The 15,495-nt window shown below is 34.9% G+C and overlaps 1 protein-coding gene across 3 annotated transcripts in view; it reads right to left on the reverse strand.

Annotated features, from left to right (window-relative positions):
• Window positions 1-15,495, reverse strand: part of LOC129247585 (alpha-mannosidase 2) — a 131,997-nt gene that overhangs the window by 17,634 nt on the left and 98,868 nt on the right. For all 3 annotated transcript variants that reach the window (XM_054886775.1, XM_054886768.1, XM_054886783.1), the window contains one exon: window positions 1,644-3,089. In XM_054886775.1, the coding sequence (XP_054742750.1) occupies window positions 1,644-2,174 (531 nt within the window). In that variant the 5' untranslated portion in view covers window positions 2,175-3,089. The remainder of the gene's footprint in view (window positions 1-1,643; window positions 3,090-15,495) is intronic.

Genomic DNA, 15,495 nt, shown 5'->3' on the forward strand with positions numbered 1-15,495 from the left:
GCTACAATTTTTTTTGACAAATTTTACAATGCATACAGCGAGAGCGAATTCGCAGAAAAAAGTTCCGTTATTTTTGCTTTTGTTCGTATGCATTGTCTACTCATAAATTATACTCAGCTTCGGGACAAATTTCGCTTGTTAACAATGGAGTGGGGAGCTATGGAAATCGATTTGTTGTAAAAGTGCAAGTTAGATTTACGAACTGCTGAAAAAACTTAATGAAGGTGGCGCAAAATTAATCAAATATGGAAAGATTTATAATATTTGGAAATATCGTCCTATGGCAATCATATTTGACACTTGTGAGCTAGACAGCTGCAGCATACAAACAGACAAGCAATGAAGCACGTACGGGTCAAAATAAAGATTTCCGTCATTCAAAATAATTTTTTTTTAAAAGTTGAATGGTTAATTTTGCGCCACCCTTTATTTCGAGAATGTTTGTTTACCGCACGATCAATCGATCTTCCCAAACGTCTGAAGTGACAGACATAAAAAGAATTGGTCGTTCTCGCGTGATTGGAACCGGCGCAGCCATAAAAGCCGTTCGAGAAAGAATTCGCAGCAATCCACTTAGAAAGCAGAAACTCATGTCCAGTGAAATTAATATATCGACCAGACCCATGTCAGAACTAATAAGAGATGATCTCTACATGAAAGCCTTCCGTTGCTCAACTGGTCATCTTTTGGCAACGCGCTTGGAGAAAATTAGACAGATGCAAGCAGCTTCTTCAGTGGCACGCAGTCCGCGGCTATGAAAATATTATTTTCACAGATGAAACAATTTTCACTGTTGAAGAAGGTTTTAATGAACAAAACGACTAAATCTATGCTAAAACTTCTAAAGGCGCAAAAAATGTTGTTTCAAGGGATAAGCGTGGCCGCCATCCAGCCTCCGTAATGGTTTGGTGGGGAGTGCCTTGTAAAAGCGTTACATCTATTCATTTCAGCGAAAAAGGGGTTAAGACCGGGGAAAAAGTGAACCAGGAGGATGTCTTAGAAAATGTGGTGAACCAGTTGAGCAATACTCTCTTCAATGAAGCACGTTGGATCTTCTGGCAAAATTCCGCTCCAGCCCATAAGGCAAAAACCACCCAGAAGTGGCTTAAAGGCTAATGTAAAAGCAAATTGTTACTATTCTGAATGAAAATTAAAATTTTTTTTTTTTTTTTAATATTTACATTATTAAATAAAACTAACTTTATTAAAAAAAACAGTATAATTTCCTACTTATAACGGACTTAACTTGCAACAGAACTTATGGCATAGATATATCCACTTGCAGGACAAGCAAAAGATGGAGGAAGAGCTTGGGCAAAAACCTAATAAAGGCTTACGACCAAGCCAAATTACGACTTATTTATGTTTCTACTTAGTAGCTCAAGCAGCTTTATGACCCATAGGCGAGAATGTATAAACTCCTACAACGACCAATTTGCATGAGCGTAAAAAGGATTTTTAATTTGGTTATTTTAAAAACAATTTTCTATAGACTAAGCTCAGAGCTGTAAAAAAAAAGTATCCTAGTAAGCCCATACATGCATTAGTATATAGTGGAAGGTAAAAGTACTAATTGCATAATTTTCGGCAACAACAAATATTCGTTTTACTTTACACTCTTCTTTCTAACAGTAATTTATTACCTGGAAATCAAATTTCCCGTACTCCTCATTCGTAGTGATATTCGTGTCACTCTCATCCATCACATAGCAAATATCACCCCAATCAGGGTTCTTGGTGGGCGCGCCATTGACGGCCATGTCGATGCCATCGTTCACATCAATGTTGCCGCCGACACCACCACCACCACCACCATCTAATACTGTTGTGGCTGACGACTGCTGCGCTGTGGTGGCGCCACTGCCACTCGTGGTGGCGCCACTGCCACTCGTACTCTGTACGCCATGCTTCTCTTCATTTACACCATGCAAATTCTTAACTTTAGCATTATGCATATTGGCTTTAAACAATTGTTGCAACGGTGAATTCAAACTGGTCGTCATTACACCGCCAAAGCCGCTACTTAGCGCGGCAGTCGTGTCTTTGCCCTGCTGAAGCGTTTCTTGTTGTTGTTGGCCCATGGAAATGTAGTAAAGGCAGAGTAAGATCGTGACAAATGCGGACAGCAGACCGAAACAGCGCGCCGAGCCGCGTCGAAATAATTTGAATGTCATTTTGCGTGACAGCGCTTGTCAATTGCTGAGCGCAGTGAGGATGGGCGAGGAGAAAAGCTTGCTTTGTTGCAAGCGCAATCAACAGTTTGTCCTTCGCTCGGTCGCTCGCTTGCTCGCTTCGCAGCAGCGCGTAATGAAAGGTGGTTTATTATATATTTGTATATTCGTTATTTTTGTTTTTGCGTTTTGTAATTTTGGTTCTTGCTTACTTATTATCTATTTTTCAAATTATTTCCGCAATTTAATTCGATTGCATTCGATGCCCGGCTATTAAGTGTACTGGAGCGGCAGCAGCAGCAATAGTAGTAGTACTAAGCATAGTCAATTGTTGTTGCTCCAGAGCAGTTCCGTGGTTTGCCAGCCAGTGAAGCTCACTTTAAATCAGCACAGTTCCGCTGACGTACATACATAATTGCTTAGACTGCTCTGCTTATTTCGATTCAAATACAAGCACACACACACACGCTTTCGCTTGTACAAATATCTAAGTACTCATTTATGTAAGTATGTAAATCTACAAGCATTGTTCATTTGTTAGTTAACACGATATTATTCGAGTTCGTTGATTTTGTAATTGTTGTTGTTGTGTTAGGTTGATTGGCATTCGATTTTCGATTTCAGTAGTTCAGTTGTTCAGTTGCATAAAACATTTATTGTTCGCCTCCGTCCAGAGGGTGTGAGTTTTTCCCCAATTTCATTGGCAGCCACGTCGTTACGTTGTTTTAAAACTAATTTAGCTGCTGGATATTTGCAATGCTGTTGGCTATTCTAGGTTGGCGGCTTGTCGTTTGTTCAATTGACATTTATTGCTGCGTTGTTGTAGTTGTGTTTCCAATTTCGTTTAGCTTCGGACTATCGAACTCAAATGAAAATCAACATCAGCTACCGCAACATTTTTCCTGTCGTTCGGATTATCTGAAAATTGAAAGCAAATGAAACGTAATGGAATTAGTGTGGTTACATTTGACTTGTCGAAGTGAGTTTGCTATTGTAGAACTCACAAGAATATTCAGTAGCAAATAAATGCGAAGAAAAGTGTTTGAAAGAAGAGGAAATTAGTTTTCAGTTAAATTAGAGCTTTGCATACACCATAAGTGACATACGGCGGCCGCCGTAGCCGAATGGGTTGGGGCGTGATTACTATTCGGAAGTGCACAGGTTTGAATCTACTTGCATGAAACACCAAATGATAGAAGCGTTTTTTCTAATAGCGTCCCACTGTATTTCTGCCACGGAAAAGCTCCTCATGGAGGAGGCGGCATAAAACTTAATGCCCCCACTTTTGTGAAAAACATCAAGACGCACACCGCAAATAAGAAGAGGACCTCGGCCAAACTCCCAAAAAAGGGTGTGAGAATCCCGAAGTAATATAGAAAGCAGTTCCTTGAAGGGTGTCCCCCCAGAAGGAGAGGAGGGATAGTTTTAGTGGCCGCACCACACGACGCAGTAGACGACGGTCGCTATAAGTGCGAAGGCAGTTTTAACCCTACCTCACCCACCAAAACAAAACGATGGCATTTATTTATTATTTTTTTATATTCGTTTTTTTTTTTTATATAAAAATATACGTTATACGACAACAGAAACTGTGTCATTTGCAGTTTCATACTTTATACAAAATTAAAAAAAATTCAACAATTTCAATGCTCACAATTTTTTTTTTTATAAAAAATATTGTTTACATCGGGTGATTTTTAGCTGCATGAAAACTATCGATATCACTAACTATGGTTTGACAGCTGAGAATGGTAAACTGAATTTCTGTGCAGTAAGGTTTGGAAAATCATCATGAATCGTTTAACGCCAGATCAACGCTTCCAAATTGTGGAAGTTTACTTTGAAAAAAAAATAAATTTGTTCGCGAATTTCATAGGGCACTAGTCCTTAACTAAGAATAAGCTGCCGTTACGGTGAATTGCGAGCGCTATCGAGCTATGCCGACTGAATTTTTCTTCTAAAAATTAATCAGCTAAACAGCGACGACAACAAAATAGTTGTTCTGATTCCAACAAGACATCGCAACTTGCCATACAGCGCGCTGAACAATCCATTTATGGCAATATTCAAGCTAGCATTGACGCCATAGGGGCAGACTTATTGGAAAAAGTAGTCAACAATTGAGGTGATTCTAGAGTAACAAAAGCATTGGCTATATCTTCTATGCTCGTTAGTTTACCACCGATTTTTTTGAAATATTCATTGACCCTAATCAACAAATTCTTTAAAAACTGCGGTGTAATTATTGAACAAAAAATATTAGTAAATCACGGTTTGCTCTTTGTCTTATTATACGAAAAATATTATTTACGTCCCAGCAAAATTTTTATGCAAGAAAAGCATTTTATAACAATATTAGAAAAAAAAATTAATTACAAAAAAAGTTTGAATCTCCTATTTATTTACTTCTTGCTATAAAGTTTATTATACAATACATACATATACATACATGCCTACAAAGAATTTATTAAAAAAACTGTTTTTCGACTCAGTTTGGCTTGAAAAGGAAATTTGCGCTTCGCATTACAACCAGCCCACAAAGTCCTAGTATACAATTCAATTACAAAACCAATTTGGATGTGTGGTGTACAGGTTTTGTGTACTGCCTGTTCTACTAACGTCCATATCATACAAAGAGTAAAGTCCGAGATACTTAGAACAATCTCAGCAGCGTTCTTCAAATACCCACGGTCGATGATGAAATCAAAAGTAGTAGAGAAAAATATCTTAAAAAATTGCAGATCCACCCGAACACTCTGCTACGCACACAATCAGCGTATTACATCTAGAACAAAGAAATCGCCCCGCATTAGATGGACAGACATATGCAAATTGAAAAGAGACCTCGCAATGGGTTAGCAAGCAGTTAAATAAGATACAAAATTAAAAACTTACCGAAAGGCTTAAATTTTCTTCCACGCGATTAAGTAAATAAAACTTTTAAAAAATAAAAATAAAAAATAAAATTGTCTTGGGAACTGTTGGGTTCTATTTTTTATTAAAGTTTTTTTCTTTTTATAAATAATTATTTTCCACTAGAAAGGTAGAAAAGCGTATTTATTTGATAACACTTCTAATAGACTCGGATTTTAAGAATATTCTAATCAAATTCTTCGCACTCACAATCAATTGAATTTTCTATACGAATAATAGTTGTTTACGAATGTCACTTTACTGCATACGCTCAGAGTTACAATAATTTGAAACAAAAACTTTCAAATGCTTACGAGTGCGACTATGCGGGCCGAGTGCTTAGCATCAAATGCTTATAGAAGAGTTTATCTTTTAACGCTTGTAAATTTACGGTGCGAAACGTTTTGCGAATCGAAAACTTGTTTTTAAATTTTGAAAAAAAAAACAAAAACGCCTTTTACTTATCTTAATTAAAAAGTACTGTCATAAATTATTTAAAAGTACTATAATTAATTACTCGAAAATGCTTTGTCAGTAAGAAAAATCACAAGTTCACTTCATACTTGAAATTCTTCCATACATTGAAGGCAAAAAAAACGAAAAACGCTTATTATTTTAATTCTAGAATCAAAGCTAAAAATTATCACGAGTTTAGAAAAGTTTCTCGTAATTATATTATAAATAGTTTAATTAACTGAAAATTCCATAGAATATTTTCTCAATTCTTCGTGTTTCGCCGTCAAGAGAAAAGTTTCCATCACGCGTTCCACAGCGTCATAGTCCGCGTAGCTTTTATGCACGCGAATCGCATGCTTTTACACAACTTCATTAATTGTCGATTTTATATGTACATAAATATAGTACAAGTAGGTTCGATAATTTGCATTTCATGCGATTACCTGCGTTGCGTGCAACAACTGTTGTAGTTCCCTAACTCACTCATGCGCTTGCTTACTTACTGGTTGTCGAAAGTTTGGCGTGTACGTATGGAACCAAATCGGCTTGAAACGAATAGCGTTTGCGCCTTCACAGCTTGGATGTGTATTTGTATTTCCTCTGCAAGGCACTAGTGTACTTCTAGTGAATTTGGAACTATGACTAGTTCCGGTTTCCTCTCCTTTTCAATTAAGCAACTAATGAATTTTAAATGGCAGTGTTCTAGGGCGCACAGCCTCAGCATTTCTTTACCATAGTTTGGAACTCGTACTAATTTCGTCAAATGAGAACTATATAGTATGCTTTGCATTTATTTCTCGATAAGTTCGAATATATAATATTACAGATTCATTAAATTATGCTCGTATTTTTGAAAAATGTTAAAGCATCAGAGCGATTCTATGTGAAGAGATCCAAGTATTTCGGGCATGGTCTAAATTTGTCTGAAAATTGGTGTATTTGTAGGCTTGAGTATAAGAAAAAGTAAATGGAAATACAATAATTTTAAGAGAAAAACTTAATAATTTAAAGATTTATTTTTTTTAATTTTTTTTAGATAAATATACTGAATTTTTTGTTTCTAAATTCAATATATTTTTTTATTATTAAATTTTTTAGATAAAATTCATACTATACTAATTAACATAGTATTTAGTTAGCACTCGGTACTAAACTGACTATAGCAGATCAATGAAAAAAAAGAGATACAGTTTTTGTTCCTTGAAAAAACTAGCCAATGAACACTCAGTGCAAATTACAGTCCAGCGAAACGCTAGCATACGTGCACGCATACGGTGGCGCAAAATTAATCACCCTATAGGGCGATCTATAATTTTTGCAAATTGCGCCGTACGTCAATCATATGTGAACTAGACAGTTGCATAAAAAAAAATATTCAAAAACAAAGTTAGGTCCATTTTACAGATGCTACCTACTTTATTATGCAGATACAGAAGGGATATATTATACAATATATTAATACGGACATCGTTGCCCACACTAATATTAACTAACATCTCTTAACATATCTGAAGTCATCAATTCTATGAATTCTAAGGACTGAAAGTAAAAATATATGAATAAAAAGTTTCACATATAGTTGCTTCGCTTTGAGACTCCAAAATAGCCCAGGTTTTAAAGAAAACATTAAATTCGAAAAGGTCTAAGTTTTCGTTAAAAACAGGAGCCATAAGAAAGCTTTAAAGCCATTTCTTTTCTCAAATCAATAAGTCATTGCGTCTTGAAAGAATACATCCCTTAATTTAATTTTGTATTTTATGGTAAATATTCTATATTATGTTTGACCTTGGACTGATCTCTCAAGGTCAAATGAACAACGAAATCAAACTCAACCCCAAAAACGTATGTTATCAATTTTTTTTAACTTTTCTATTGGATATGCTATATTTTACCTTGAACCGGCCCCACAAGGTCAAATGAACAACGAAATCTAACTTAACCCCAAAAAGGCATATTATCAATTTTTTTGAACTTTTCTGTTGGATATGCTAAATATATTTGACCTTAAACTGGCTCCACAAGGTCAAATCAACAACGAAATCGTATTCAACCTCAAAAACGTATACTATCAATTTTTTGAAACTTTTCTGGTGAATATTTTGTGTTTGAGAACTATTCCACTGATCTGGTGAAAAACCTAACAGAACTGCACGCGCCAATTATTAATTTTTTTTTTTTTAAGAAAACCCAGCTGTATGAATTCATTCTATTGCTGTGAAAGCGCTTGATATTTCTGAAATTTATAAGATCTTTTAATTGTAGTTAAGTTATTGGTGAAAATTTGTTGGTATGCAGGTAAGCTAATTGAATTTTAGTACAAGAATGTTGGAGTTTGAAGTTTTTAAAAAAATCTTGTGGATTTTTCATAATTTTTTGCTTGATGCTGTTGAACATACAATTAATTTTTCTAGAAATTCTAATTAAAAATCGTGGAATCCGGATGACAAGTTTGTGGAATTTTTTGTCCCAGGTATTTCCTTAAAGAGGTTTGTTTCATAAAGGCGAATCGAGTAAAAAAACAACATATGAGAGGTATTACTAAAGGTAGGGGAAATGGTTGAAATACCACTCTGGCACTCCCATTATGACGATATTCAGCAATAGGAAGATATCTACAGCCAGCCAGAGCTGTTGATATCATGTGACCTCAATCGTCTATTCTATGCCAAGCCCGGACATTTACTGAGAAAATGTTCAACAGTCTCCTTCTTCTTTTCTGAGAAATAAGTTATGCAATTTCCTTTTAACAACTGCCAGGGGGATGCCGATGCTCGGGTAGAAGGTCTCTGAGAGGTATTTCTAAAACTTTTTGTAGTATATGAAATGGCCCCATATGGCTTGAACGATGCCTTGCATTGTCCGCTGTGGGACCACACGGATTGGAGAGCTATAGTTTTTAACGACTCTACTACAAGAATCTGCCTGAATTATAACAATGGTCTCTGTTATATTGACTATGAGGGCATGAGATGATTGCGACTTATTGGTATACACCTGTGACTTTAGAAAACTCCAGAAGAAAAAGATTAACAAAGTTAAACCGCACAACCTTCATACAAAATGCACGTCATCACGCGGGAGAAACCGTACGATCCCTCTTAGAAAGCCCTAAAAAAATTCGTTATATCAAGAAAATGCGTTAATTCGTTATATTTGAAATTGCATTTTGCTAAGCTAAAACTTAATGGATTATGACACAGTGTACATAATAAAAAAAGTTGATTAAAATTTTTCAAATTTTTATAAATTTCGTGCAAAGCTGGAAACTTTGATTATTATGTCTTTATAATAAGTAATTGGAATGCAAAAATAAGTAAGTAAATAGCCAACACTCAATATGTGGCGCCTTTAAACTAATTTCGGGGTGCCTATGACTGTACTTAAATTTATAAATTTAATAATAATTTTAATTTGTTTAAGGGGGAACACCACTGTGAACGCGTGAAAATTAAGTGATTTTCATGAATTTTTTTTATATATTAAGTAGGGATGATTATTTGAGGATCGGACAAATTATAATTTATTTAACATATACTCAACTATACTGACAAAAGTTTTTATTAAAAATTATTAAAAATTACAATTGTTATTAATATTAATGCAATGACGTCATAAAAACTGATGCACCCTGGTGGCCACAATACAGCGGTGAAAAATCATCTGAAAGCAAAAAACAAAAAAAAATCTTAATCTATGCATCAATGCTATCGTCGTACGTGGCGGTTTTTTTTTTAATTTTTTTGGAGAAAAAGGTGCGGGTTGAAAAATGAGTTTGTGATTTTACCCTTTTTTATTTTCGAAAGGCTTGAAAAATATTAATTTTTGGAATTATTAGAATTTTTAAAAACGGCTATGCACGACTGTAGCCAATACATGCACAAAAATTAAAAAAAAACTTAAAATCGGTTCGTAAGTCTTCGAGAAATCGAGGTCACCGTGTCCAGAAAAGTCGTTTTGAGAAAAACGCGTTTAAAGTTTTCATTGGCCGTTGTCACTCACTACCTGCACTTATTGTATTGGGTATAACTTCGTCAATTTTCAAGATTGTAAGTTAACATTTTTTTACATATTTTTGAATATATTTGCTTTAAGAAAATGCAAAAAAACAATCGATTTTTTTTTTTAAATCACAGTAGTGTCCCCCTTAAATTCATACATTTAACATTTATTGAATTCAAAGCAGATGACGTGCTTCCAGAGGTCATAGTTATCACACGACGCCAAAATGGTAATATGGGATAAATGGAATTTCTTGCGCCTACCTCTTACATTCTGTAAGTAGATGTCGCTATACGCAAGGTGGCTTGCGAGTGGTTCGCAATTGACGCAACGGCACTAGTTCTGCACCAGAAATATTGTTACACTAGTTCGGACTTTCTCCGTAGGGTTTACTTTGTTTCGTGTCAACGTGTTGCAATGATGGACCATTAATTTGCTGCATGCACACTGCTGTTACTCTTTAAGTGCTAATTATTAATTTTTTTTCCATTTGTTGGCGCTGTATGATGTTTGTGTTGCAATTGTGCGAATAAACTAGATAATCGTTTTTTTTTTCTTTTTGTTGTTTCGCAGTTTTTTTTCTTTCTTTTTTTGATTTTTTACCTTCCGTCCTCCTCTGTTATTTAGCACTTAATTACTATCATCCGCTGTGCAGCGAAGCAATGTTTTTTTGCTTATTGTGTTTTTCGATACCCTTTTTGCTGTTGTGTCAGCGAAAGCCAGCCGCATGAAAGCAAAGGTAATAGCGAAGCATTACAGGAAAATGCAATAAAAATTGTCTCAACAATACACGCGATAATTTAATTTTAACGGCTTCAAGCATAGTACCAACGTACTCTTATCTTCTACTTCATAAAAAGTACGTAACCCCTCACTGTCATACCACCGCACGCCATCCGGAGCAGCTCTTTCGTTCGTTGCTGTGTGTATTTATCCATATATATGTATGTGTATGTGCGTGTGCATATTGAGCCATGAATTAGAGAGGATATCGTATGTAGATAAATAATAGTGAAATAATAAAAGTGTGAAACTATCAATCGTTGGTAAATGGAGATGCGCCAGAACGACTTTTTTAAAATGTCAAATCCCACCCATTCACACGGTTACGAGTTCATGTACGAATACTTGTGTGCATGTAACAGCACAAGATGGCAAACTCTAACCAAACAAGCAATCATTCAGTCGACCGGCTGATCGGCCGCCTGGCTGTTTTATCACTTGAGTGCTTTTATGGCCGAACTGTATGACCATAAAATTAATGGCTTTAAAAACGTGAATGGGATTTAGTTTTTGCCATTTTTATACGTATACAGATAGACGCTATTAGCAGTTGTAGTTTTTTCCCCCAATCGCAACACTATGCGTATATTTTTTTATGTATTCCACACCCACGGCATAGACGTGCCTGCTTTGTTGAATCTGTATTTGTTGTTTTGTATAGCCACGAATTAAGTTGCTGTGCAATTTAAATTTTGGTTTGATTTGAAACTGTAAAATAGAAAACAAACATACACACATGCCAATGATCAATAATAAAATGTGATGCCAAGAAATTGGCGTTTGATTTTTTAAATTATTCGTTTCTTACCGTTTCGACTTAATTAATTTTGATTATTTTTTGCCAAACTTGAAACTTTAGCGGAGGAATTTTACATGCATTTGAAAAACGTTTTGATCACTGTGTTATTCATGGGCTGTATTTTCGTAGTATCCGAAGGGCCTACTTTAAAGCGATGCAATAAATTTCTATGAACTAAAAATATTTTGTGTTTTTATTAAGAAATTTCCGGCACCGTTTTGACAGAATCTATGCATATTATGTGAACGGGCGGACATATTGGTATTACTCAAAAATGATAGAAACAAGACTGCGCGCATCAGAGAGTGCGTGACGTCACATTTGTGCAGTTGTGCGGTATAATCCTTTGTTCTTCCCTATAAGTTAAGGTCTCTTTTATACCCAAAATGCCAAAATTTTTGAGTTTCGTCATTGCTTCGTTTTTTTTTTAAGATAAAGCTACCAAACTGTAAATTAAAAAAACAATTTGTATGATTGAAAAATATACTAAAAAATTCCACATTAGTGTAGTTGTGCAGTATTGCCAGCTCTTTGCTCTTAAAAATAAATTTAGATATTTTTTATAACCAAAATGCGAACATTTTTGAGTTTGGTGTTTGCTATTAAAAACAAGAATGAAAAAACAATTTGTATGATTGAAAAAAAAAACGAAAAAAATCCCCTCTTGCATTTAAAGCTTATGCCGAGAAGATTTCAGTGCTATTAAAAATTGACTGATTCTTATAAAGTTTGATGTTTTGAAGGTGCAAATCTCATTGTTTACTCCTTTTGAGGTTATGCAAGAATATTCGTCTTCTTCTCTCAACTCTTCTTAGTATTTAAAACCGTTTTATAAATTTAAAAAGACCTTTGCTGAATTGACCTAATACGAATCAAAGCCATGTAGGTGCATTAAAGAAAAAAAAATTAAAAATTAAAATAAAAATACCAGATAATACTAAAGAAACCATAATGACATTTTTGAAAAAGAAGTACCTTATCTTGTTACATAACCTCGAAAAAACAGTGTTTTTCGGCTTTTTCTAGGAAATTCTCTTGCAATAAAATTTTAAAAATATAGATAGCTGTTTTCTCATTAGCATTGTACAAAACCATTAACATTTATTTAACAAAAAAGCCTAAGTAAAGGCATTTCAACATAAATCAAGTTATGAAAATGATAATCTGGTCACACTGATCCGGAATTGCACCAGTCAGCAATCAGCAAAATCAGCTGATATTGTCAAGTTCGCCGAGAGCAAAGTAGCGGTATCAGGATAGGCGCTTCCTAATTTTTCTCTTCATAGTGAGATGATGTACGTACACCCGTCGACAAAAAAAAAACACCTCATGCCCCTTGGGATTATAAATTTTGCTATTTAATTTTGTTTTTAAATTTGTTGTTAATCAATTTTCAATGAAAATATACTTCATTTAAAGTTCCAAAATTTGTACAAAATTCAGAAAAAATCATAAAATGTGCAAGTAAATTAACAAATTTCAATCAGAATTTCCAGAAAACTTTTGGGCACACAGCCCAATTCAATTTTGGTATATCAAAGCTATTTTTCAACTTTAACTTTAACTTTATTATACTAAACGGGCCATAAAACTGGATACTCAGAAAGAAAATCATTACAACAAAGATTTTTTCGAGGGGTGCAAAAATTAATGCGCTCTAAAAGTAAAGGCGAGTCAACTCTTCCATTTATAATATCGAAAACAAGAAAGAGATTTAACTTTAGTAATCCACACCTTGCATTATGCGAAGGAATCGGATCAGTGAAGTTCAAAGATCTGAGTGCAAAACGAAGAAATTTCTTTTAAATGCGTTGTGGCACTGATGATAAGGATTCCAAACAAAGACGCCATACTCCAGCTTGAATCATACGAGTGAAGTAAGTGTAGAGACTTCAAAGTGTAGTGACTTCAAAGTGTAACGACCCCTCAAATCGGAAGCAAAACGCCGAATGAAGACAAATATAGAATACGATTTGGTGATGGCGAAATTCAAATGACTAAGAAACTAAAAAGTGGATTCAAAGATTACTCCTAAATCAGTTATTTCATTAAGAGTATTTAGACGCGAGTTCTTTATAAAATATGAGGTAGAGATTAAATGCTTTGCCATAGAGAATTATACATGAGTGCATATCTTAATATTTAGCTGAAGTAGATTCCTATCGCACCATGCCACCACGTTGTTGAGGTCTGATTGCATATTGTATGACTCAGACAGGGTTAGAGCATTATTAAAAAATGTTAAGTCGTCTGCATATAACTCAGAAAGTGGAGAAATGGAATCATTCCGATATGTTATTAATAAAAATTACAAAGAACAATGGGCCCAAAATGTTGCCCATTAGAATACAGGAAGAGGTAATAAAAGGTTAAGAACATAAATTATCGACAACAACTACACATTCAGGATTGAAGAGGTCCGACTTAATATACAGTCTGTGTCAAAAAAAAGGAACCGCGATTATTCATGAAGTATAAAAGATATATATTTAAACATTTTTTTACATTCAAATATTTACAAAACTGCGAGTCGCAATTACTCAATAAACCGTGTAGTCTTCATCGTTGTCGAGTATAGTCTGGCATTTTCTTCATGCTTTGAACCAGCTTTTCCGCGTAGCTCGTCGACAAAGAGGGTAAAATTTTGCAAACTTGACGCACGAGTTGCTTTTAATCATGAACTCGCCATCCGGCAGGATGCATTTTCATAGTTCCCTACACATTTTCAATGGAGTTGGCGTCTGGGCTCTGGGATGGCTGGTCCAATACTGTGACGCTATTTTCTTGTTTTGCTGTTTCTCAATGTGTTTTCCTGAGAGCAGTGGTTTTGATGATGTGGGACGGTAGGATATGTTCGCCTCCTTCAGTCGACGTTCGATGGTGTTGGTAATCACATCTATTCCTTTTTTAGCGAGAACTGATCGTGCTTGGCGTATTCACAAAGAAGGGTCCCGGTTAAAAAGATGGACGATCACTTTATCCTGTTTTGTCATCCCTCGCTTCAAGCCGCGCTCGAAAAAGTCATCAGCAAACTTTTTTGATTTTTTAATTACTTTTGCGGCGTAAGATAATTTGGACCCTTTCGAATGCGTGCATAAAAATACCGCCTCAAAACGCTTCCCGTACTTCTCACTCATTTTTGTTTGATTGCGTTTACGGGAAAGTTTCGAACGACACTAACCTGAGTTAGCACTGACGTCGTAGCCCTTGAGTTGGCTATTATGCAGCAAAAAGCAGAACGAAATATATCTTGAAGTTTCAAGAAAAAAATTATTTTCTTCTGACACAGACTGTATATAAGGGAAATAGAGAGAAACCTACAGCTTATTAGTTTTTTAGTTAAGGTTGAATGGCAGATGTTATCGGAAGCCTTCAAAAAATCCGTATAAACAGCATCAACTTGAAGGCTCTTATTGCAAGCCGATTACTTGATATATAACGTTTTAGTGCGAAGTATAATATAAGCTTGGAAATATGCCTATAGTTCGCGATGTCGTTTTTATTCCCAGCTTTGAATCTTGTTGTGATGGAAGTAATTTTCCAAGCATCTATGAATTGTCCACAAACTAACGATTTATTAAAAATTAGCAGAAACGAATAGACAAGAAAGATGATAACCCATCGACATTCACATGCCATGAGCTTTTGATTTGCTGAATACCATCCCAAATAGCATGAACAATTAACTGGAGAGAACTAAAATTAACTAATTGGATCTGATGCAGTTTCAAAATTGGAGCTGAAAAAGTTCGCGAAAGGTCAAAAGCCTCCTTGGTAGAAGAAGTGTAGTTTCCAATGAAGAGCACATCCAAATGTTGTTGTGAACTTCGTTTCATATAGTCTTAAAGTTAAAACTAAAGAATTAACTATATTTGTTTGAAAATTAGTTGAAATTAAAAAAAAAACTAAACGTCAAAATTTATAATCACGAAGGGTGCGTGGGTTGTGCTTTGTCAACGGATGTGTGGTATCTACATACAGTGGCCGACATAACTATGCATACCCTATTATAACATTCTTTTTCTATTATAACATTCAAATTTCGATTAACTTATTAATTTATTTATAATATAGTAACATTATGAAAGCACTAATCTAAATATTTCAATTCCAAAAACAAAATATAGTTTTCATATTTTTTTTTTATAAACGCTCAGAAACTTGTAGCGACAAAATTTGCATACCCTTGTACCCTACTAGCAGTGGTAAAAGTAATCACGTTATGCAAATGACTCAATACTTAGTGTTGCCGCCTTTTGCGTTAATTACAGCCAGGCGGCGTAGCATATAGTGAACTAATCTCTTAAGAAGTTCTTCAGGTATTTATTCCAGGTCTCTGGCAGTTTCTGAAAAAATTCTACTTTCTTTGAGCGA

This window comes from Anastrepha obliqua, chromosome 1 (genome assembly GCF_027943255.1).
Source record: "Anastrepha obliqua isolate idAnaObli1 chromosome 1, idAnaObli1_1.0, whole genome shotgun sequence".
NCBI lineage: Eukaryota > Metazoa > Arthropoda > Insecta > Diptera > Tephritidae > Anastrepha > Anastrepha obliqua.